Raw genomic sequence first — 23,281 nt, forward strand, 5'->3', positions numbered from 1 at the left:
CTTCTTTCTGTTCTCAGCTATTTCTATATGCCCTTCAGGCAGACCCTGCATGTCTGATTCAGGGTGCTGATAGCATGTGTGTGTGATTAGGAGGTACTATCAGCCTGTCCATCAATGTCACAGCATTTGTGCCCTCATCTGTCTGGCTGAAGGACCAGTTTAAGCAAACTACACTTGGTCTGAATCCATATTTGAATACGTTTGTTCCTGTGGTGCCCTGTAGGGTGAGAAATTTGTTATTCTGGTCATCTGACCACATGGGACAAGTGAGAAAACATGGTTTGAAGCTGTAAACGTTCTTGTGCCGAGAGTTAATTTAGCAAAGCCCAGTCATTAGAAAGGTCACATCAGTAATCCCTATTTAAAGCCACTTTAGGTCAAGTAATTGGCCGTGCGCTCTCATGTCAATGGATTCTGGATTAAGAATTTGGGAGAATTTCGTTTATGCTGGATGCGTTAGAGGTCTTGAAGCCAAAGCCACATGTAACATCCCTTAATTAGAGGAGTCAGAAACCAACAGATTAAAACTGTTGTAAGAAATCACTGCGGAAATGAAAGTATCTGGAGTTTTACCCACTGCATAATAAGGCTAAGGTTTCCTGACATGATACAATTGGGCATTCACTGTGATAGCGGGTGAAAAGGTTTCGAGAGCTTATGAATGATTCAGCAATCATAGTTCTCCAGTTCTCGAAGGTAATTGTAAGCTTGTGATGACGGTTATTAAAATAGGCAGTATATGAAATTGCAAATTAAAATTGCAACATTCTGTGTTATTTTTCTAATATTATAAGGCTGGACTAATAGAAGAGGTTGGGGAATGCTGCATTCCAAATGCTGAAGCATGCAAATGTTGAATGTACCTTGGTTTTAGCAGTTTTGATAAATTTTATGTCTGAAATATAAATATTTCAACTATATTTAATCACTACATAAATTAGGTTTTTGAAAAATGAATAAAAAAGTATTGCACATAAAGGAAAATGACCGATTTATATTCAAACTGCAAATAAGTCACTCGAGATTAGTGACAGGTGTTTAACTTCAGGGAAGCAGCAAGAGAGAAATTTACAAATTGTCTGGACATGCCCACATACACGTTTAAAAGCTACACTGGTAATCAGAATGTGTTTGGAGCTACACTATATGTATGTGAACACCCCTTGAATTCAGCTATTTTAAGGTGCACCTTTACTGACACAGGTGTTTAATTGCATTCAAACAGTTTGTATTATCTCCATTGAAAAGCATTGCCAATAGAATGGGACAGCGTGGAGCTGCACATGAGCCTAAGGCCAAGCATTTTGTAGTCAGGTATAAAGCTCCCCAGCATTGGTCGGTGGGGCAGTAGAACTGTGTTCTCTGGAGTGATGGAGCTCCATCCAGTACCTTTGGGATGAGTTGTTGTGGTGTTTGTGATCCAGAACTATTCATCCAACATCAGTACCTGACCTCACTAGTGCTCTTGTGGTTGAATGCAGTCAACTACTTACAGCAAATTCTTCAAGTATTCCCAGAAGAGTAGATGCTGTTAGTGCAGCAAACTCCATAATACCCTTGGTTTGAGAAGGAAAGGCTGGAAAAGCAGGTGTCTCTATAGTGTAGATGTCCTGATCCTGAATCATTTAGGCCTGCATTGTGACTGGATTTCTGTATAAGTTATATGCAATGCAGGCAGCTTAACTATTTGCTATCACATGAGCTCCACAATCTTTAGTATTGTCCCCCTCTCGCTCATTCAACATGTACTGTTCATTGAGATCACTGGTTATTTTTATTGAATCCGTGACTCATAGTTTGACTTCATGTGATTCTGTTGTGGCCAAAAAAAATGAACTTGGCATCCTTTCTTTCTCTGTAAGTTCAGACGCCTGGAATACTCTGCACCGTGATTGCAATTTTTTTTTTTTAAAACAAAGCAAACACAGCGTAGCCTCTGTGTGCCTACTTTGCATAGCAGCATACAACACAAATTTAAAAGTGAGAATATTGTGCAACACTAAGAAATGAGATCTGACCAGTATCTGGATGCAGTAGTGACACTTGAAAAGGACAGTGTGCTGTGTCTTGACTGGGTGATGATACATTCACTTTGGGCAGTTCACAGTGATCAGGTGTAATGCTGTGTTTACATGTTGGTAGGTGGTCGATGGCAAACCAGATATTCCATTGGTTACAGTGGAGTCACAGTGGAAAATTCTGATCTCAATGACAAGCGGAACATTCCATCAAGAGTTCAATTTTCCCAACTTTTGTTGACGGAAATAAACCAGATGTTGATTCTCCTGACGCTCTGTGCGTCCGTTTCCACCGGTAACGCTGTCACCATGGCAATGTTTTATTTCTGAATGCCACCCTCAGTCATGTACCACTGTGAGGCACAGAACAACAATATTTTCAATGCCAACATTGAACGCAGCATAAATGCCAAGTCTAAACAAAGCCTGTATGCTCATCTGATAAAACATGTAGGGAGGAACTTTAGAAGGAACAACACCAGTGACTTCCATTGTGCAGTCCATTGACAATAGATTAAAATAGATCCGAGTCCATTGAGTCCATAGTGCTCCTTTGCAGAGATTTCTGCCAGTTCAGCCTGTCTTTCTTTCAAATAACTCAACTAAATGTACTTAAGCTTTTAGTAGAAGTTTAGAATGTGCTTCATTCAGGCAAGGCAATGATTTTAATTCAACAGTGTAATTTTCCATTAACTGTTTTCATAAACTAAATTAAATGTATAAAGTGATTAGTAAGTTAATAATCGCCAAGCTTCTGTGCAAAAGCTTGAAAATGAGGTACAGCTACTTTGCACTTGAGCACATTGAGGGGCTGAGTTGTAAAAATCTGCTAAATTTATTTAAACACAAATACAGTTCTGTGTTGGTTGAGCCAAATGGGATGTCCCTCCTAAATATAGATAAAATATATGCATAATTAGTAAAAATAGACAAAAAAGTGTCAAACGCTGCGAATTTATTTTTAACCACAAAGTAGAAGAAGTAATATCAGCACAGCGTAACTGGTATAGGTTTTATTTCCATGATATCTATAACATGTTTTTGATGAATCTATGAAAAAAAGTTTTAAGGAAGTTGTTCATGTGGTGAGGCTCAGTTTTAGCACTGCATTACAAGCTTCCTTGGCTGAGCTGTGGAGCAGGGTAATGCAGTATTTACATGTCTTAATGATGTCTTACTGTCTTAATGATGGCCATGTGCAGCTGTGCAAACATGGTGATAGTGTCTGCTTTGGCAGTCACTTTTTGGCAGGTGGAGGAAAGGCATGAGGATACAGCACTTTTAATTTTGCCATGTTGTTCGCGTGAAACGATGCCTTCAAGTGACTCCTCGCAAAAAAAGGCAAAGGTGCCATTGGGTAGGCTACTTTCTGTTGGGAAAAGCGAAAGCAATGTCCCAGTCTGAGCTGATTTTGAAGATGCAGCATCACACATGGTGAAGTAGAAAACAAACTAGTCCCTTTATTGTTTGTTAAAAGTTGTATCAGCTGGGATCCAACTGTATGGTCAGCTTGGATGTTGCTATGCCTACCGCAGAGACAACAGACATTAGTGGAGTGAGTTTATTGTTCCTGAGAAAGTTTGCAAGACTTCAACATAGGACGAATAATATAACGCCACTTTTTTGTCGTCCAGAATATTGTGTTTGGCGTGTAAGTGGTAATGTAATCCTGCTGTTAATGACTCTATTTTGGAATGCACCTACAATTGGATTACTGGCTTTTTTCTGTGGTACATTTAATGTTTTCCTTCCTGTCTTAACAGCATGTCACTGACTATGCTAGCATTATGGATTATATGAATGATTCTGCAAATGATTCGTAGGGCATTGGGAGAGGCGTGGACGAAATGGATGAATGGATGGATGGATGGATGGATGAAGTTCAGCCAGCACTCATGTGAGCTACTCATCACATGTTGCAAGACGGAGCCAAAAGACCATGATGATGCCCACATTCATCTTCTCCTCTTGCCAGTGGGAGAACATTCCACTCCAGAGAACATTAGCAATATAGCAATGTCAGTGGTCATTAAATTATTAATGGGCACTGACATCCCTATTTCTATTTCAAGATTCCTCACTAAATGGTCTCTGTCTGGCTCCTCTCTCAACCTGATTTTCCTTTCAGTTAGATCTTGTGAGAAAGTCCATTAAAAGCCGCAATTAAGGCACTACCTCATAAAATCAAAGGCAGATGGGTCCATTTGGCAATACCTGGGTGAATTGTAAATTGAAACCTCCTAATCGCCTCCCCACCAAATTGAGAATGGGGAAAAAACAAGATGTAAAGAGAATCAGTCAGGCTGGAGTCTGATGGATGCTACAAATTAGCCGAAAAGAAATCAACAACACCATATTGGATTGTACCCCTCACCTGGTGATGGATGCTGCAATACTTTCCTTATGATAACATAATATACAATTTTGCCTCAGCACACCATTGATTCTCTGTCCCATCCTTCAGATAATGGCAGTGATCATTTGCCAATTACTAGAGATTGAAGATCCCAAACTGCCAGGCACCTTGTGGCCATTCTGGTCCTCAAAAGGAGCTCTGACTGAGGAGGGAAGCATTCTAAAGTGCCTGTTTCAAACTGCTGGTGTTTGATGTGCAACATCTGGCCACAGAGTTGAAGAAACATTTCAGCTACTCTGACGAAAACAGCCCTTAAGGAGTGGCATCTGCCTGGAACCATTTGTCTCTATGTGCCAGCTTTGTCGTACCTTTATGTTGTGGCAGCATCTGTCAGCTGTGCTGAGGATCTGAATGGGGATTTGATGAGTCTTTCTGGGCCTCTTGCATTTGCAAATGGGAAGACATAAAACTACAGGAGAGCTGGTCACGCGCCAGTAAGCCCAACGCGTTCATTCCCCAACGTTACATAAATCCACCCATCCAAAGCGTTCTCACTTTACAGCCTGGAATCTTCCATACACAAATGTTCTGCAAGACTACGCCATACGCCGTTTGGGTGATTCGATCGGGAAATTCCCTGCTTCGCACCTGGCACCTTTCTAATATACTGCAGCGGTGTCTTACGCATTTTAATATGGATGAGCCTGGGTTGTAAAGTGACAGATCTGCTTTTGTAAGGACAGAGTATGTGTATAGAGCGGAATTAACAGGCCAAACAGACACGCGCTCGCAAATGCCACATCTAAGCACTTCTCCTGAGCGGAGCACTCTGGGCTATGCCCTTGCCAGATGAGAAAGGGTGATAGGTGTATAATAAGATGAAGACTGGAATTGCAGATTCGGGGTGTGTCAGAAGCTGACAGTCGATCCCTGACCATGCCTTTGTTAACTTCCATGCATTTTCTGTTCAGATTTCAAATAAGTGTGCTTGAATTAAATCAGTGGGCTCCACACTAAGAACCTGTACAGCAAGAGGAATGAAAATAATAGCAGCTCTTACATCAGGAGACTTAAGATATTATATACTGAGGCCAGGCATGATCTTGTGAAGTAGGGCGTATACTACATGACCTTTAAAATCCTAACAGATTTCAAAAACAGAAAATGTAACATCAGTCTTTAACAGGATTTCTTGTATTTTTGTTATGAGGGTGCACACAGTAAGGCAGTGAGAATGTATGGCACACATAAAGGCTTCTGGCTACTTATAAGCACTCAAAGTCCCAAATGTCCCCATTATCACATGACACAAACAATACCAAACTGGACTGAATCTTTCATGCTTTTATACTCACATAAGAAGCAAAGCTAAAGTGCAAACTCAGAACAAATACAGGGTTGAGAATGCAGATATCAGAGTGAGAGCTGGAGAATACTTCATTATAAACTGGCAGCTTGAAACTGTAAAGAGTGCTGTGACATCTGGATCCATACATTCTAAACTTTATAAGGGCTTTTATTTGCAGGTGTTCAACAAGTAGCTCTTCTATTTTCCGTAGTCCTCTGCACACACGACGTGGATGCATGTTTCTCGTGTGGATGCATGTCTTTTCTTTTCTCCACTCTTGTGCCCTTGGCTTGTACCTGAATCACTTGGTCAGTTATGTCACTGACCATCTCACTGTACAGTACTTGTGAGCACTTTGAGCCAAGCTGGGCGTAGGCCCGGTTTAACAAGAACGTCCGGGGACAACCATGAGAAATCTTGGGTTAAAGGTAGGGGGGTACATAGACTTAATAGGGTGGGAACCAACTCACCATGAAATCTCTAAACCAGTCCAAAGACCAAGAATCATGAAAGCAGAGCTCAAAGGAAGGGGTGATGGTGCACTTGTCAACACTGTCCAACTAACAACAGGCCTGTTGTCTGTTGGACAGTGTTGACAGTGTTGAACCCAACAGGCTCACGCATTAGTAGTGACTTTATGAGAGAGAGAGAAAGTGTTAGCATGCTATGTTAGCTTTACCACATGGATTTCCCTTAATTTACTTTACATGAATGGAGTTGAAGATGAATGCCAACATGTCTTCGAATTTCAGCTTGTCTCAAAGTGACTCACTGCAGGAAAAAACAAGCTAAAGTAACTGGATGTTAGTGTAGAGCAGCTCAGTTAACTCTAACCTGGAGAGAAAGTTCCTCTGATTCTCAACTACGGCTGATAGATAAATAAAATGGTGATAAATAATATTAAATATAACATACACATAACGTTTTATTCACTTTTACTCTGAAAACATTAAATAATAATGGGGCCTTTAATAGCTCCAGTAGAGTAAACTCCCCACTGTGTCTGCTGCGTGTTATTTACTGAATAAAATGTGCAGTAATTTCTGTACAGATTAAGTGTCCTGGTGATTAGCTGAATTATAAAAATGCAGGTGTAATGACTTAAAACATCTTGTTTTTAGGAAAAGCACTAGGGTACGGCTTTGGAAATCATTTGCAGTCTGAAGTTTCTCTAGCATGGAGTACTATTAGCAAGCAAGTTGCTATGAATCTGCAGCAGAAGAAGGTCATGAACGCACGTGTTTGCAGTAACGTTTATTATAATGCCAGGTGAAGTAGTTCTCAAAAGATGTTGGGCTACTCAGTATCATATTATTTAATATGTGAATCATTATTTTTAGATATCGTCCAGGCCTAGGACCAAATTTTGCTGCAATCAAAGCGCCGAAGCCTTAACAAATGTTCTCCAGATGCATATTCTTATTTCTAAATGACATCTGGCCCTGTGAGGCTATGTGTACTGCAGTTTGAGAAATACATGTAAAAAAATACCGTGGTGTTATATGTAAAAAGGAAATTCAATATTGCTTCATCACAAAGGATAAGATGTAACCTATCAGACTAGAGCATCTGGTGGCTACATGAAGATTTCAGCTGCCAAGTCAGGGCAAGTGAAATACAGTGTGACGGGGCTCAGCCACCCTGAAGCCTGACAATGAGCAGATGTGTGAAAAGCTGCCACTTTGTGAGAGCTTGCAAAAGTCTGCTCAACTCTGAGCTGAGAAGTCAAGGAGAGCCAAAGTATGCTGCACATAATGACCTACCACATACTGGGCTTGGCTCTAGCCAGAACCACTGAAGATATATCAGTGCTGATAGCAGCGTTTCCAAGAATGGCCATGCTTTGTCAGAGAGCAGACGTGAGAATGATAGTCAGAAGATTTTATGTTATTATTATGTGTTGTATTTTCAGAGACCACAGGAGGACAATCACTTGGACCGCAAAAGATTAAAGTCTATTTATAAGACATTTATTTCCTATTTTGTTCTTTGACACTTCAAATGATTGCTTTGTACAATACTATATCATGCCTTTGAAATTAAATTGGTGTATCCTGGATGGGTTAATTGTCCCCAAAGCCACTTTGGGTTGAAATCCAGTTCGAGGAAACTATACGGGCGTGCTAAAACAGGCATGAGAAAATGTGACTGAAAGAGGGCTGTTCATTTTCTTTAACTATAATTGCATTTTTGAAAAAGCAGCCCATTATTTTTTTTAGCACAGACAAGTTTCGCCTAAAACGCTTCTCCTCCTTAAAGACTGAAATGAGGGCACAAAATGCAAATGCATGCATGCATTCCCAATAAAAGAATAGATCTGAAGTTCACTACTTCATTGAGATGCGCCCAGCCTTTGGTGTAGCAATCCATTTGAGCAACCCATCCTAAAGGAGCCATTGCAGCAACTCTGACAAACACATGGCTTAATTATGGATTGCATTAGCATCCCGATTGCATACTTTGAGGCCTGCCCTGGTGTGCGTATCTGCACCCTCCGAACCTTTCCCCAAGTTTGTGCTTCGTATGCCAGTTGTAATGAGTCTCTGGGGAAACTATTGATTTCCCAATGTGCCATTGAGTTCTCAATGGTTCTGTTTTCCTTTGAAATCTAAGGATGGCATTTGTGCGAAGAACAAACTGTTGGTGTGATGTTCAGAGCTGATCCAGTCACCAGCCAATGTGCTCTCACTCCTTCACTCTTTTTCACGGTGGAGAAACTGGACAGCTTGTGACCAACTGCCAAATCAATACTTCTGCACAGCATGTTCAGACGACGCAAGCGCCGCTTGAGTGCTGGATGATTCAACTTAGAGGTTTCATTATTTCTGTTTTCAATAGACATCCATTAACTTCTTATTCAGACATGACCCATGCCATGGGATCGCTCTTAAAATCAAAATTTCTGCTTCATATGTCCTTTAAGATAAGCATCTCAGGTCAGTTTGTTGTGTGGAGAGGACACTGGAAGAGAAGACAGTTACTCTTTGCACTAAATTAATCTGCTCTGTATCAATCTGCCTAGGTCCCTTCATCAATAAACCTTTCCATTTTTGAAGAATCAAAATGTTTTCCTGAACCTTAATCCATTTTCTTCTTCATAAATAATTCATATTTTAAAAATGCTGTTTTTATTGTGTTTAAATACTTTTATCTTGTATGAAGAAAGCTGCAGTTGTGCTGTTCGCTTTATCTCGGCACACGTCTTTTTGGAGAGACTGTATTAATTTCACAGCAGGGGGCTCTCACCCCTCCCCTTGCACCCCTTATTGCTCACTAGCAGCTCATTCCACGTCATCAATCACAACATTTCACACACAGACAGCCAACAGTGTAATAGTTCATCTGATAACATAAATATCTGAGTCGATTCCTGTTCCACCGACAGAATGTCCACTAGGGGGCCTGCAGAAAGATTCTGGTTTGAAGGTTTCCATCACATGGACATACAGGAGAGCCAGAGTGAAAGAGAATGAGAAAGAGAGACTGAGAGAGAGAGAGATGGCGTTCTAGTTTCCCTCCTGTCACATCGTTTATCGCCGCTCTCAATCCATCACCAAGTGCCGTGACGAATGCAGCATCAACACTTTCCACCCATGGCCGGCTAGATAAAGAAGTCAGGCTGGCCAGGCCAATATGTTTGCTCTTTGTATGTGGCTGCAGCGGACAGCAAAAGAGTGACACAAACAAGGAAGACAGAGAGCCCTTAGCAGCAGGAGCCGCTTCATAAGTAACAGGGAGAGTTCTCTCTGATGAAGTGGCTGACTGCTCTCTCTCTCTCACAGATCCACAGTTTTTTGAGTGGGGTTTAGATTTAAATGGGAGTGGGCCAGCTCATATGTTTGTATGTTTTTTGCATTGCATTTACTTTAGCAGAATGGATTGTTCAGTGATTTATTCATGGGAACCATAAATTTACTATTTACTAAAAAACTATTTCATCCATGTTCTCCCAAGAAAGTGTGATGCACACCACTGTGAGGAAACTACAAAGGTGTGCAGCCTTATAGAGCATGACATGGTGAATGGTGACAGCTTTCATGGCATTTATGTTCACTTTCACTTGGGCTACTAATGAGAGGTAAATAGAACTTCAGAACTTTAGAATATAGAACTTTCAGTAGCCAATCATCGTATATTGTAGTCACTTTTTTATATCTAATTTCATCAATATTCAGTTCAATTAAATTGACATAAGTGATCGCCAATCTCAGCCAATCAGATTTCAGAACTGTAAATGTCAGTTTTATGATTGATGTTATGACTAATGTGAAGAGGTCACTCTCTTGATTTTAGGATTGCTGGTCAATGATTAATCGTCGAGTAATGAGAATCAGTTATCAGTCAAAAGAATTTGCCAAAATTTGCATCCCTAGTCCTGACAGTAAACCGAGTTGCAGACAGGAACAGTATATCTTGCAGGTGTAAAACTGTCTGCACTTGTTTTAGAGATAACTGCCAAGCTGTATCCCTCACATTTTTTTGAGCATCCAGTTGGTGTGAAAGCTGTTTTTTGGGAGCCTAAGACAACAAACAAAAACATAAACTCAAAATATGGCTATGCTTTCATGGCTGGAAATAGATGGGCCTAATTAAGACTACTTCATCACAACAGAGAAATACACAGCAGGGCTGGCTGAAGGCTGGCATATTGCACAGCAGTGGAGGCAGTCTTGCTTCAGCCGAGCGGAGAGCAGCCCGATGCTCGGAAGGAATGAAAGAAGCTGTGGCGGTGCTGGCGCAGTAGGGGCAGGAAGGGAAAGTGGGTTCAACTTAAAAGTGATGCCTAATGAAAGAATACTCCCGAAACATCCTTTATAATTGCATTTTAGATGACACCATGAAATGTTTCATGCTGTGCTTCACCAGCAGAACGCTCACGCTAAGAATGCTCATTACTCACATAATCGCTTGTAATGAACCCAATATTCCACTTCTTATCTCAGGATGTGATATCAGGACAGTCTTTATACGAGGGTTGCACAAGGTCTAGTTTCGGCAGTTAAATCACCACCATATACCTATATCCATACTGTCTGTTATGATTCTATGGCACATGCTTTCTTTAACCTTCATAGGTCCCTCATGGAGCGTGTATGCCAATTCTTGCATTTCCTGTCAACCTATGTGTGGGAAACACTGGATTTGAATTTGATTAAATATTACAGACTCGTTTTGCAAACAGAAGAAACAGCCTTTTTTGCCACTTTACACTTTGGATAAAAGCCAGAAGTGTAAAACAAATGTTCATGTGATTCATGAAATAATGATCTGTGTATCTAATTATGTATGGTATAGCAAAACATGTTAAATCTAGCACTTATAGAAGATATCCATTTCCTACATTTAGTCTATTACTGACATTCAGAGTGCTAAATGCACACACTTTTTGTAAAGTGCAGAGCTTCCTACAGTTGATAATGAGTCAGCCAGTGCCTTTGGCAGCGTACAGTAACTGTCGCCACTCTCCAGACCGTGTGGTACTTCACAGCTCTGCAGAGCTTGTGGGTAGTGAATCCTCCACAAAGTTTATAGCTCCTGCTCTGGCATAAAGAGCACTGCCTCGCACAGCCAGAACTCGCACATCAGTGACTCGACGGACCGAAGTGAAACAAATGGTTAAAAAATGGCTTATTCTCTCCCTCACCGTTGGTGCCGTCCATCTTCGCTCGTGTTTTTGGCACATGTCGATGCTTTATGGCATGGATCAGTCAACAGCCAAGCGCCTCTACATCTCTGCCGGCCAGCTGATGAATTGATAAGGCCAGGAAGCCGAGGAAGATGGATGGGACTGAGGGCAGGCAGATGGATTGTGGCCGTGTAGGCCGGAGAAGACGATTGATCGGAGCTCGATAGCCAGCAGGGGAGGGCGCTCAGAGGGAGGGAGGCGGTGCCACCCTGTCAGCTTTCATAGGGAGACCGCCTCTGTGGCAGACAGGCTACTACTGTGAGCTGATAGCAGCTCAGCAAATGGTGTCTGGACACGCTTGAAGTTTAGATTGAAACGCTGAGAATTGGGTTGTCACTCATTAGAGCCACAGTCACCAACTCTCCTGCTGGAGACCTACCTTCTTGCAACTTTCACCTCCAGCTAATCAAGAGATTCTGAAGACAATAATTAGATGGATATGGTGTGAATGACATAGTTAAGGGTTGGAGTTACCTTCTGTAAGAGTCTAATGTTAGTGGTGCAGTTTCAGATAATTGGTAGAAGGCTACAAGTTGTAAGTTGTTTCTGAAATGACTCAGAAATCTGTATAGCAGCAAGAATGAAGTAAAAATTCATATCCAGGAGGTCTAATTTTTCAAAAGTGATGATAAAATCTCAAAGCAGAAAACCTGACGAAACCTAGTGTAAACAAAGGCCTAGCATTTAAGACTTATCTAGTAAATTCTTGTTGATCTCAGAATACTCCAAATATTGAATGCAACATCTAAAACTGCCTTTTACTGTCTAGTTTATAATATCACTAGACTACAAGTGCAATCTACCTAAACAGACTATTGTAATTGCACTAAACTTTGTTTCATTGGTGTATCAACATACTGGCAGCCCACTTCTGGCAGAAGTGCACAGTCACTGCTCACTCTTGATCTAGAGAAGTGGTTCTCAACCTTCGTCCCGAAGTTATTCAATTTTCCTTTGCTAACTGCCAGTTTAACTCAGCAAAGCCTTGGGTTAAATCAGGGAAACCACTAAATTGTGTAGAGCAGTAGTTTTCCAGGAACAGTACTGAGGAAAACAGAACTACTTTTTTTTTTTGTTGTTGTTGTTGTTGTTTGTTTGTTTTTTTAAAAGGATGCCACAAAGGGTTCTTTGAGCAAAACAACTTTTGGTTCCCTAAAGAACCATTTTTGAAAATGATTTGTAAGTGTGAATAACCTTTTAAAACTATGAAGAACCTTCCTATAATGGAAAGGTTCTATTCCAATTTTAGGGATTTTCCTAGATTTCTACATTATGCAGATGTTCTTTACACTAACAAATCTCAGTTACTAGGATGGTTCTCTTAAGAACTATCCACTGAAAGGTTCTTTAGAGAACCAAAAAATTCCTCTCAGGCATTGGACAAAGATCCCTTTTTGGCACCTTTATGTTTAACTGTAGTGTGTTCACCAAGTAAAACTGCTAAAACCATCATGGCTCTACTCAGAGGTGTAGACAAGGAATAGCCAGGGTGGCCAATGCCACCCTAGCATGAAGCATGGCCTTCTGGCCACCCCAGTTATGGAGAAGTCAGCCATCATCAATAAAGCACCAGGGAAAAATCTGCCACCAGGGTAGTTGCAAATCAGTTCTAAGAGTCTAATGATGTTGCACCAGGTCCCTTCAACAGTGCTGCTCTGTAAGCTACATTATGAAGTAGGCTGTGCGATGGTGAGATGAATCAACTGTAATCATTGAACATGCTAACTAATTTCTTTCTACAGCTGAACACATGCATGTGGGTTATTATGGCTGTCCAGCTTTCTAATCATTAGAGTCATATATAACCTGTAGTGAGAGCAGCCTAAATAAATCATTTCTATTGCCTGTCTATCTGAGATGTTTTCCTTAAAGTTGACGTTGTGCCCTGAAAAAAGTGATGCATTTAATTTACTTGATTCAAATACATAATTTCCTCATGACTGACTAAAATATTTTACAACAACACAGTTTTGTCTTTCAGTTTACATTTTGGCCATAGTTGCACTGGTGTAATCTTTTATTTATGTGGAAATGATGGACAGATTTAGTTACGTAGAGGGCAAAACAGCTTTATGTCATTTTATACAGTAATTCTTTTTTATTTACTTTTTTTCTAGCAGTGTGCCATCCCAATAAAATCTCTGGGTCTTAACCTGCCAACCCCATTCTAAAGGTTCTATCTACACCCCTGACTCTACTGACAAATATATGCTGATCTTCATGCGTCTCTGTCACCATAAACACGTTGTAAATGTCTTTGGGGACTGTAGTAGTAAAAATAGAGCCTTTCACTTTGGGGATCAGACAAAGCTGGCACCCAGTGGAGGAAAGCCTGGTGTAGAGTGAGCATTTGCAGCATGCTAAGCTAAGAAGACAACAGCAGATAGGTGGCATCTCTGTCTTTACTGGCTGGGGAAGAAGGAAGGCCTTCTGAGCAAGACTTCTAATACTCTAAGCAAGGATTGATATTCTCAGAAATACAGGTACCAGACCTATAGCGAGCTAGGGTTGGGAGGGTTACTTCATAGGGCCAATACCATTTTTTGTTGTTGACATTTTTGTGTTGTTTCGATTTCATTTTACAAGACCATTTTCCAACCGCTCTCAGAATTAGACAGACTACTTATATTACTGTGCCTTTAAGACTAATATAAGATAAATGAGCTCTGGCAAACATGATAGATTATAGGTGACCTAATTGTCTGTGCATCATGTGTCCTGTGTGTGGGGACCATAAAACAGCTGATATGGTGCATCACACAAACAGTCACTGATGTCACGTTAAGTAAAATCTAAGTGGATCAATATGTGAAAATATTTCAAACATAAAAATGACAAATTTGTAGTGTGGTTATCTGTATACAGTTGCTTAGCTTTCAGGGGTTTTGGCACTCCAGAGAAATTGCTGTGTTGTACTAGTTTAAAAAGGTACTAATTTCATACAAAACTAAGTGAGTGCTAGTCTTTATATTTATATAATAATTTACACATTATAACATTTTGCACCCATCATTCGAAAACTACTAAAGAAAGAAATAGTCTATTCAAACACGAAACTAACTTTACCAAGAGTTTGTTTTCTTTTCATGTTTGTGAACTATTAGTTAACTTTAGTTCACTTCAGCATTGAAATCCGGTAAGTTAATGTCAGCAAAAGTTTGATTATCAGCAAGTCAAACTAGGGTTGAAATATGCAATATTGTAATATTGAAATCACAAGAGCTGCAATTTTTATAATAGCCTATATTATCATTAACAAGTTTTAAATGGGGAAATTTAACTTAATAACATGGAGTCTGTGAACTGCCTATAGACAAGTTAGACCAATCAGAAAGCATTAAACACCTATGTGCTGTGACATCACAACATAACTAATAGGGCTGGCAATATGACAATATATATCATTATCATGATAAATTATGTCACGATTGAATACAATATGCTTTTCTGAACATGTTCTAGATATTGTCACTGAGGAACTGCACGTTTTATTATAAACAGAGCAAAATTAGTCCTGTTTTACTGGATTTAGTGCAACACATTATGTCAAATATTGAATAAAAAATCATTATATTGACGGTTTTTGATAGCATTTTTAAAATGTAGCACTGCTGGTTCTCTCTGTTTCTACTGATCAAACGTCTGAAAATATTGTCATGACATATTGTATATTCTGAAAATTTCTTGAAGTATCGCAATATTATATTTTTGCCATAGTACTTTCAGCATAATTCCCGAAATTAAAAATGATTCAAATCTACATAATTCACATGACATACTTATCATTTACAGTGGCAGATCCTGCTGAAACGTGACCAGTTTAAATGTACACGGTTTGAATATAAACCTGTTGATAATCACTCTATTATTATGTCTAATAATAATTAATTAATCTATTATAAATAATCTATTATTAATCTGTAATCTGATAACTGCATTTTTTCTGTAACTGTAACAAAATGTGCTTTTTTGCATATGTGTTCTGATTACCTAACACTGTTATATGTGTTCCATTAGTATTCAACCCTGTAGGTCGCATATTAGCATACTGCTTTTATGGAGGGTCATCAGAAAGGCCCTCTAAAATGGCTTTGGCTAGTACAGAATTGATTTTACACTTTTGCTGTCAGTTAAAGTCCTTTAGGTTTGATCTACACTTATAAAATATCTATGAAATATTCTATTCCTACCACCAGGGGAAATGACAACCAATAACAACCCATATGCTAGAAAACTTTGCATAATTAGGCCATGAAAATGTAGATTATGCCAATGCAGAGCTCCATATTTCAACGACGGGTTTACACACAAAGGATTAGCATTGTAAATCTGTGCCTCAATCTAATGCGAGACAGCCTGCATCAAGAAACTCATCTACAAACTCTTCATGTGAGAGGAGAAACAGTGAGCGTTCTCACTGATGTACAGGCTGTTCTGTCAGACAACAGTGGACACTGTGCTGCATTGTGAGCGCTTTGATGCCTGTGATTCTGCACACATTGCAGCATGATGCTGCTAAAGAATGCAATTATCAATTTAGCGGCTTCTGAAATGAGCAGAGTCGTTAGGGGTCTTATTACCAACATCCTACAGGCACACCTCTGGGGACGCAGAAAGGACAAAATTGCTAATGGGGAGCTTTCCGCTGACATCTGGAACACTGATCATGCATTCTCTGTATTTAAACTCAAAGCTAGTGCGGCTGCTAATACTGATATTTTTCAAAAGAGCTTCTGTTTGACTTTTAATACAGCATCAGTTTTTCTGCAGAAGCTGGACACTGATGTACTCTCCTCACTGTGTTTCTTTCAGAGGAAGCGTTTTCATGCCATTGCTAAAAAGAAAACAGTCCATACTTTAATGATGGTCAGACGCACAACCATTTAAGTTGTACTGGCATAGTAGAGATAGAAATTAGTTGTAAGATGTTTACTCCATTCACGGCCAGCTCTAGCCTTTTGGTGGCTCTAAGCAGGGTTTTTTGTGGGCCCCTCATCTTGCTAGCTGATGTAAAGTGAAAGGCTAACTAATAACAATGACTACCGCAAGTTGTCGAAAGTATATACATTTATATTTAGCTAATCGTGCACTGCTGATGATTGGATGCTGGTTTGATGACTGGACACTGGTTTGAGGAGTGGATGCTGGTTTAAACACGAAAGGATACTGAAGGCACCCTTGGGGTTCCTCAGCTTGCCACACTGGCAGAACCCTTTAGGGAGCCTCCAGGAACCCTTTTGAAAAGTGCAGCTTAAGATAATTTATAAGTTTGCTTATGAAACCTCTTTTTAAACTGCTGGGTTCTTCTTGGTTTAGTATTTTGAGAAATGCCAGTTATTAGAATTCACGTGGTCACATCAAACCTCCACACAAAATGAAATTTTAAATACAGGCATGCAAGCCCTAGTTCTGTCATGATTTTAATGGATGTAGTTGCTCCCCAAACTTTCGGTTACTCAAGGAACCTGCTAGAATACAAGAGGACTTTGAGGGATTTGAGAAAAATCTAGGAAAATCTAGGGTTCTTAAATTTATCCCCCTTTGGCCTGAAAGTTCTAGGAATTCCTAAAGGTGCATGAGGGCTCACTCGAAAGAAAAGATATTGGATAGTCAAGACACCTTTAGTTTTTACAGTGTATTCTTTTTTCTTCCTTGGCAACTCCTTAAGTTTCACACGACTGGCAGTTAGTCATGAATGTGGTGCTTTCATGTGCATGTGCGTGAGGATTAGTAGAGAAAGGTGTTAACTACAGCTGTGTTAGAAACTTAGTCAGAAACCCTGTCTAAGTTGATCCTGCCTCACTAGACAGACACTTGATCCACTACTACTTGTCGAACAACAAGCCAAAACAAACGGCATTATGTTAACACTTCAAAGTTCTATTTTTTACTTAAGCGATAAGCCACTTCCGCTTCGCATCAATCGCAGTAACACACAGTCTCAAGTGGTTTATTGCTTTTATAAAATGGCAGCCAACATGAAATATGATAAAATACACAGTTGTTCAGAAAATAATTTGAGTTATTATTAATAATAATGGACATAAAAGTATTCCGCCAAGAAGTATAGTTCCTTTAGAGTATGGTATCATTGCCACGCAACCTTGGACCCCTGAATGAGGAGAACATTCGGTCACCCAACGCTGTATATTGTGGTCATTTCATGAATTTTTTAACTTTTTGTCGTTTAACAATGAATATATGATAACAAAGCACTGTTTAATGCAAAAACCTTTGCTTTATAAGTCACCAAATTACCACAACAAGTCTTATTTAGCACCAACCTAGTGGTGCCCTCTTCTCGTGCTGGGGCTGAATCTTATATGGTTCCCTGCTCCCTACATAGTGCACTATGTTGGAATTTAAATACTGGATCCTGCACCCCAACAGTGCAAATATAGCTAAGAAATAGTCATTTGTCATAGTCCCAGTCATCCACACTCGATAAATGATGCACTATTTGGCTGTAGAGGCTAGAATTTCTAAACTTTCATAGCTAGCACACTATTTAGGGAATACAGAGCCGTTTGGGATTCAGCCTGGGTTTGGCTGACATTTGAACGCGGACATTTGAAGCGTGTAAGTCATTCAAGTGACATTTTTTTTAGGCTTTTATACTGCCGTTTTACAGTTAATCATACCGTAAGTGCTTTAATTCAAGCCTGTGGTATTAACCTAATGATGGAGATGTTTAGGCTGTTGGCTATCTTTTATCCTGTTAGCTAGCTGACCAGCCTATTTCTAGGTGAGAACTTAAGTTGCCAGCCCCGCAGTTTAAATAAAAAAACAGGTCCTTACTTCATCAATATACTCGGTGGTCCATGTGGAGCGTGGCCGCTTCCAATTTCTCCCATTATTGCAAAACATGACTGCAAAAAGCCAGAGGGCGCCTGCAAGAGAGTCCTCAGTGCTGATTGGTTGGCATTACTGCTACTGAGTGCTGATTGATTGGCATTACTGCTACAGAATGCTGATTGGTCAGCATTATTGCCACTCAGTGCGGTCTGGTTGGTATTACTGCCACTGAGTGCTGATTGGTTGGCATTACTTCTACTGAGTGCTGATTGCTTGGCATCACTTCTACTGAGTGCTGATTGGTTGGCATTACTGCTACTGACTGCTGATTGGTTTGTATTATATCTAGTGACTTCTGATTTGTTGGCGAGCGGAGTAGCTCATTGGCTCAGTGAAGCAGTTCACGCTCAGTGACATCATGAATGTACATGAAGCATCATCATTAGGCTCTATTACCTGAGTTCAAAAGCACTCAAAAATATAACAGCTGTGTTAAAAAGTTTAATATTGTTCTGTGTTTAGATAATGAATGCAGTCCTCTATATAAAAAAATGTTTAAGCATTTACAAGCTATGATTCATATCAACCCATTCATTTTAGACTCGCTCAAGAGCGGCCTTTAGTGTTTGACAAACCAGGAAGACACTGCTGAGTGGCAGTTCTCCTCTCTACGCATTCTCTGATGGTACAGTAATAACCCAGATCTTGTTAGTGGGGGCACGTGGTGGCCATGGGGCCCCAAGCAGCTGCTTATGTTACTTATTAGGTAGAGCCAGTGTTGACTGCATTTCAGTATCTTCAGTGTATACAGTAGGGTGTCGCTTTTGTTATAGTTCTTGAATGCAGGAGGATATAAACAGCATGTCAGGGAATTCCCCCGGAAAGACAGTTGTATGGTTTGCCAGATTATTCACCAAGGTTCATTTAATGTGTGGTATTTGTCAACACTGCTTTGGTGCATCTTGTTAATTCTATTTAGACAGAAAAATTGGCTACCAGCAGATTTAGCTGTTCTGCCAAGTCAAGGCCTATTTTTCAAAATACCAATTATGAGACTCCAGCTCATCGATCAAAGGTTCCTCTTTATACCAACTGACACAAATGAATTCCACTCTGAGTTGTATAAAAAGCGAAAAAGGATCTATTTCCTGACACTCCTGATGGGCCTCTGCTTTGGTGTTTTGAGTATAGACAGGTGCCCTGTTTTGCTAATGGCAGTTTTGGGTTATTTTAAGTCACTGACTGTCTCATAGGCACTGGATTACAAACCTGCACAAATGCTACCATCACAAATTATTGTGGTTCTGGATATGGCATACTGACAAATACCAATTGATCATACTAAATATACGACTTGTGGAAATTCTGCCAGTTTCCGCTGTAACCAGTACTGGTCTTTTCTTGTTGTCGGCGGGTGTGTAAATGTGTGCCTCTCTGATGTATTCTCATTAACTTTTAATCCATCATGAATAACGGTGCACTGTATTGCACTTTGTTCAGCTCTAATCAATAGCTCATCAATCCAGAGACAAATCGAAACCTTTAATATTTAGTGGCACTGCTAGCACTGAAATACCATTTGGAGGAGTTAAAACAAAGTTTGCAGTGATGAACTATTGATTGCTAGCTCCTCACCCAGAGTTTGAGGAGAACATAACTTCTTTTGTGCTTCCACAGACATTACATCCCGCTATCTTACAAAGTCATGTTCACGTAGTTTGCTGACGACTTCAGTGAGGCAGGAATTGCATTTTATCTTTGCTCTGTGATTTTTTTGTTGTGCACGTCAGGTGTCCTCCAGAGGTATCCTCCACACATGGACACAGCCACACAATAACCACCCAATTACCTTTTATAACACATTCAATTAAGTCCGTGTGCCCCCGATTACGTGCATAAACATCCATACAGACAACTAATGGGTCCAATCAAGAGCAAGCTCGCATGCTGTGAATCATTTCTGACATCCGGAGTGGAATTTGCATAATTAAATGCAAATGGACTGAAGTTGCATAATTAAAAATCTGACATGGATCAGTGTTGCGAAATAGTGTAGATCAGTGGGTGGGGGGAGGGGGGGGCAAAAAGACACAATGCCTTACTGACGGCCCTCAGAAAACACAGCCTGTGTAATTGACTTCATTAGGAACACTGTGCGTGGTGAATTGTGCTGGAAATTGCCTTTCCACCTCAGATGGTGTCCCTTCGTAATGGACATGCTTACAGTATGCGCTTTCAGGGGTGGCGCCACATCTTCATAAGTGATATGGCAAAATGCATTAGATCAAAAAAAAAGAGGGGGATGCTCTTCTCTTCCTCTGACTGGCAAAAGTTGGGTCAATGTGTAATAAACACTGGATAACTAAAACAGCACTATATGTGGCCTATACTGCATTATATGCGGTCATAACTATAATATAATAATACCTGCATTACTCATATGTCTCTAAGAGAACAATATGAATTATGCACAATGCAATTTAAATGTAAATCTTACATTTCTTCTACACAGGTTGTCCATGCCTGTCATTTTACATTTTATCTTAAAGATTTTAATTTTATAATGAATGGGGAGTTGATGGATGATACATGTCTGAAATGGCTTTTTAAGGGGCAATCCAACACTCATGGTCGTCACAGGCAGGCAGCAACAGTACAGGCAAATCATTGTTCAGAAAAACAAGCAAGACACAAAACACAAAGGAAACCAATAATTAAAAACAGAGCTCAGAACTCAGAGAACAAAAAGAAAGACTTGCAAAGCGTGACCCATATAAAGCAGCGTATGTACACAGGAGATAACGAGTCCAAAACAAGCTGCAGGTGAGTGTAATAATGTGTGGGCGGAGCCAGGGTGAAGCTGGAGCTGTAGTGAGCCAGTACAAAACGTGAGAAACCATGTGCTTACTCTCCAGAGGGAGGAGCCAGGGTGGAGCTGGAGTGAATCAAAGCTAAATGGGGAAACCCATGTGCTTTCTCTCCACAAGCTGCAGAGGGGAAACCCCATGACAATTTTGAGGCTTTCGAGGCAGCTCTTTTCAAAGTCAGTATGTTTCTAATGAACATTTTCTCAGTTTTCAAACAGCATTATCCACTCATAATCTTAATCTAACTTGTTGTTAATCTAACTTACAGTTTCAGAGATGTAATTAGTCATTTGTAATGGATTACTTTTTTTTTTTACCTCAACAGTGGTTATTAGGTTTCCTTCACTTGCGCTTTTTTGTTATAGTTAATGAAGCTTCATGCCCTTTACTAGACATTGAGTCCATCACAAATTCTCCCTTTTGTGGTGAACTTTGGGAAGAGCTGACTTTTTCTTTTTTGTAGCTGATCACTGTCTGTTGCCTCCAATCATGTTGCACCAGGATCAGCCTTACTGCCTGACAGAAAATAGTCTGATGTGAAGCTTTATGGGTCCTCTCTAGGCATTGAGTTGCAGACTGTAGCCCATCTGTTGTCAGCCACTCTCTACCCCAGGGGTGTACAACTCCGGTCCTCAAGGGCTGGTATCCCGCACAGTTTGGTAGTTCCTCTACTCAAACACACCCACTGAACCTTGCAATTAATGGGTGAGTTGAATCAGGTGTGTTTGAGCAGGTAAATCACCAAACTGTACTGGACACCGGCCCTCCAGGACCGAGTTGTACACCCTTGCTGTACCCCATTCGTCACTGGTCAGTTACTGACCACGAAGCCGCTGGTAACCAGGTATTATTTGGTCAGTGGACCATTCTCAACACAGTTGTAGTATGTGTGGTTCTGGTACGAGTGTTATTGTGCAACATAGCAGTGTCACTGCTAGACCGAGAGTGATCTGCCGTTCAAAAATATTCATTGGATACAGCAGGGGTGTCCAGTCTTATCTGCAAAGAGCCGGTGTGGCTGAGGGTTTTCATTCCAACAAAGCAGGAGCACTAACCAATTAAAGCAGTGGAATTCAGGCTTAGAGTGTCACATTAGATTATATATTCTTAGTTCTAGATCAAAGCAGTGCTCTTATGGGAGTCCATAAACTGAATGTCAACAGCAAACCAATCAATGTGTCTTTGTTGTCATTCATATTCTCGTCTTTCTGTTTCAGGTGGTCCATCTCGCTGGTCTTCACCACCTTGTGACTGCTGCTGCAAGGGCCACAAAGGAGAAGGTGAGGGCGAGAGCGGTACTTCCTTCAACGAGCTCTCTACCTCCAGCTCCGAGAGCCAGTCGGAGGCCAGCTCTCCCCAGGGCACGGTCATCCGTGGCCCCGTGAGCCGACAGACGCATGTACAGACCCTGGACCGGCCACCCAAGAAAGGCCCTGTGCAGCATTTGTTGCAGCAGCAGCAGTCCGAGCAGCGGCGCAAGAGCGACCTCCTTCGCACCCTCACCGCAAGTGCCCGGGACACTAGCACCAGCAAGAAGCGACCCACTAAGGAGAAGATGACCGTGGAAGAGGAGCTGGAGAAGTGCATCCAGGACTTCCGTAAGATCAAGATCCCAGACCACTTCCCAGAGCGCAAGTACATGTGGCAGGCTGACCTGCTGCGCAAGTACCGCCTCTGAAGGACCGCAGGGCTCCGGGAGAATTTTGGACCCCTCTCGAAGCAGGAATACAAAGCTGTGAGCTGTGAACGTACGCGATTCTTCACTACTGCCTCGGACTCGTCTCTGTTCTCAGATCTCGTTTGATTTGAGTGATTCACTGGAGGATCACTTGAGACTTACCTTCAAGTTGACTTGTAAGCATCCTTCTTTCTGGAGCCCAGAAAAGGCATCGTTTTCATGAAAGAAGCACACTTTCCTGGTCTTTCGGATCATGGTGTCCTCTAGCACAGATGAGCACAAATGTATGTCTGTCGTTGACCTTAGCATGTCCGTGGCGCTAGTGGTTGCGTTCAGGTGGCCCAAAGGTCGGATGACAAACGCACACCCGTATAATAAATAATTTCATGCTGTCCCCACAGTGCCCCCCGCTAAAAATAGCTGGTGCCTCGTGGCGGACGTGAGAGCCAGGTTTGATTTCAACACTTCGGGAAGCACAGAAGACCACGCGTAATCCACCTTTCAGCTTTTCCTCGCTCCATTTCCAAACCTCA

The 23,281-nt window shown here is 40.9% G+C and overlaps 1 protein-coding gene across 1 annotated transcript in view; it reads left to right on the forward strand.

Annotated features, from left to right (window-relative positions):
- The window catches only part of kctd16b (potassium channel tetramerization domain containing 16b), a 65,405-nt gene extending 42,657 nt beyond the window's left edge, over positions 1-22,748 (forward strand). The window contains exon 2 of the mRNA XM_036588447.1: positions 22,288-22,748. Coding sequence (XP_036444340.1) covers positions 22,288-22,748 — 461 coding nt within the window. The remainder of the gene's footprint in view (positions 1-22,287) is intronic.
- Positions 22,749-23,281: the final 533 nt, after the last annotated feature.

Source organism: Colossoma macropomum, unplaced genomic scaffold (genome assembly GCF_904425465.1).
Source record: "Colossoma macropomum unplaced genomic scaffold, Colossoma_macropomum, whole genome shotgun sequence".
Taxonomy (NCBI): domain Eukaryota; kingdom Metazoa; phylum Chordata; class Actinopteri; order Characiformes; family Serrasalmidae; genus Colossoma; species Colossoma macropomum.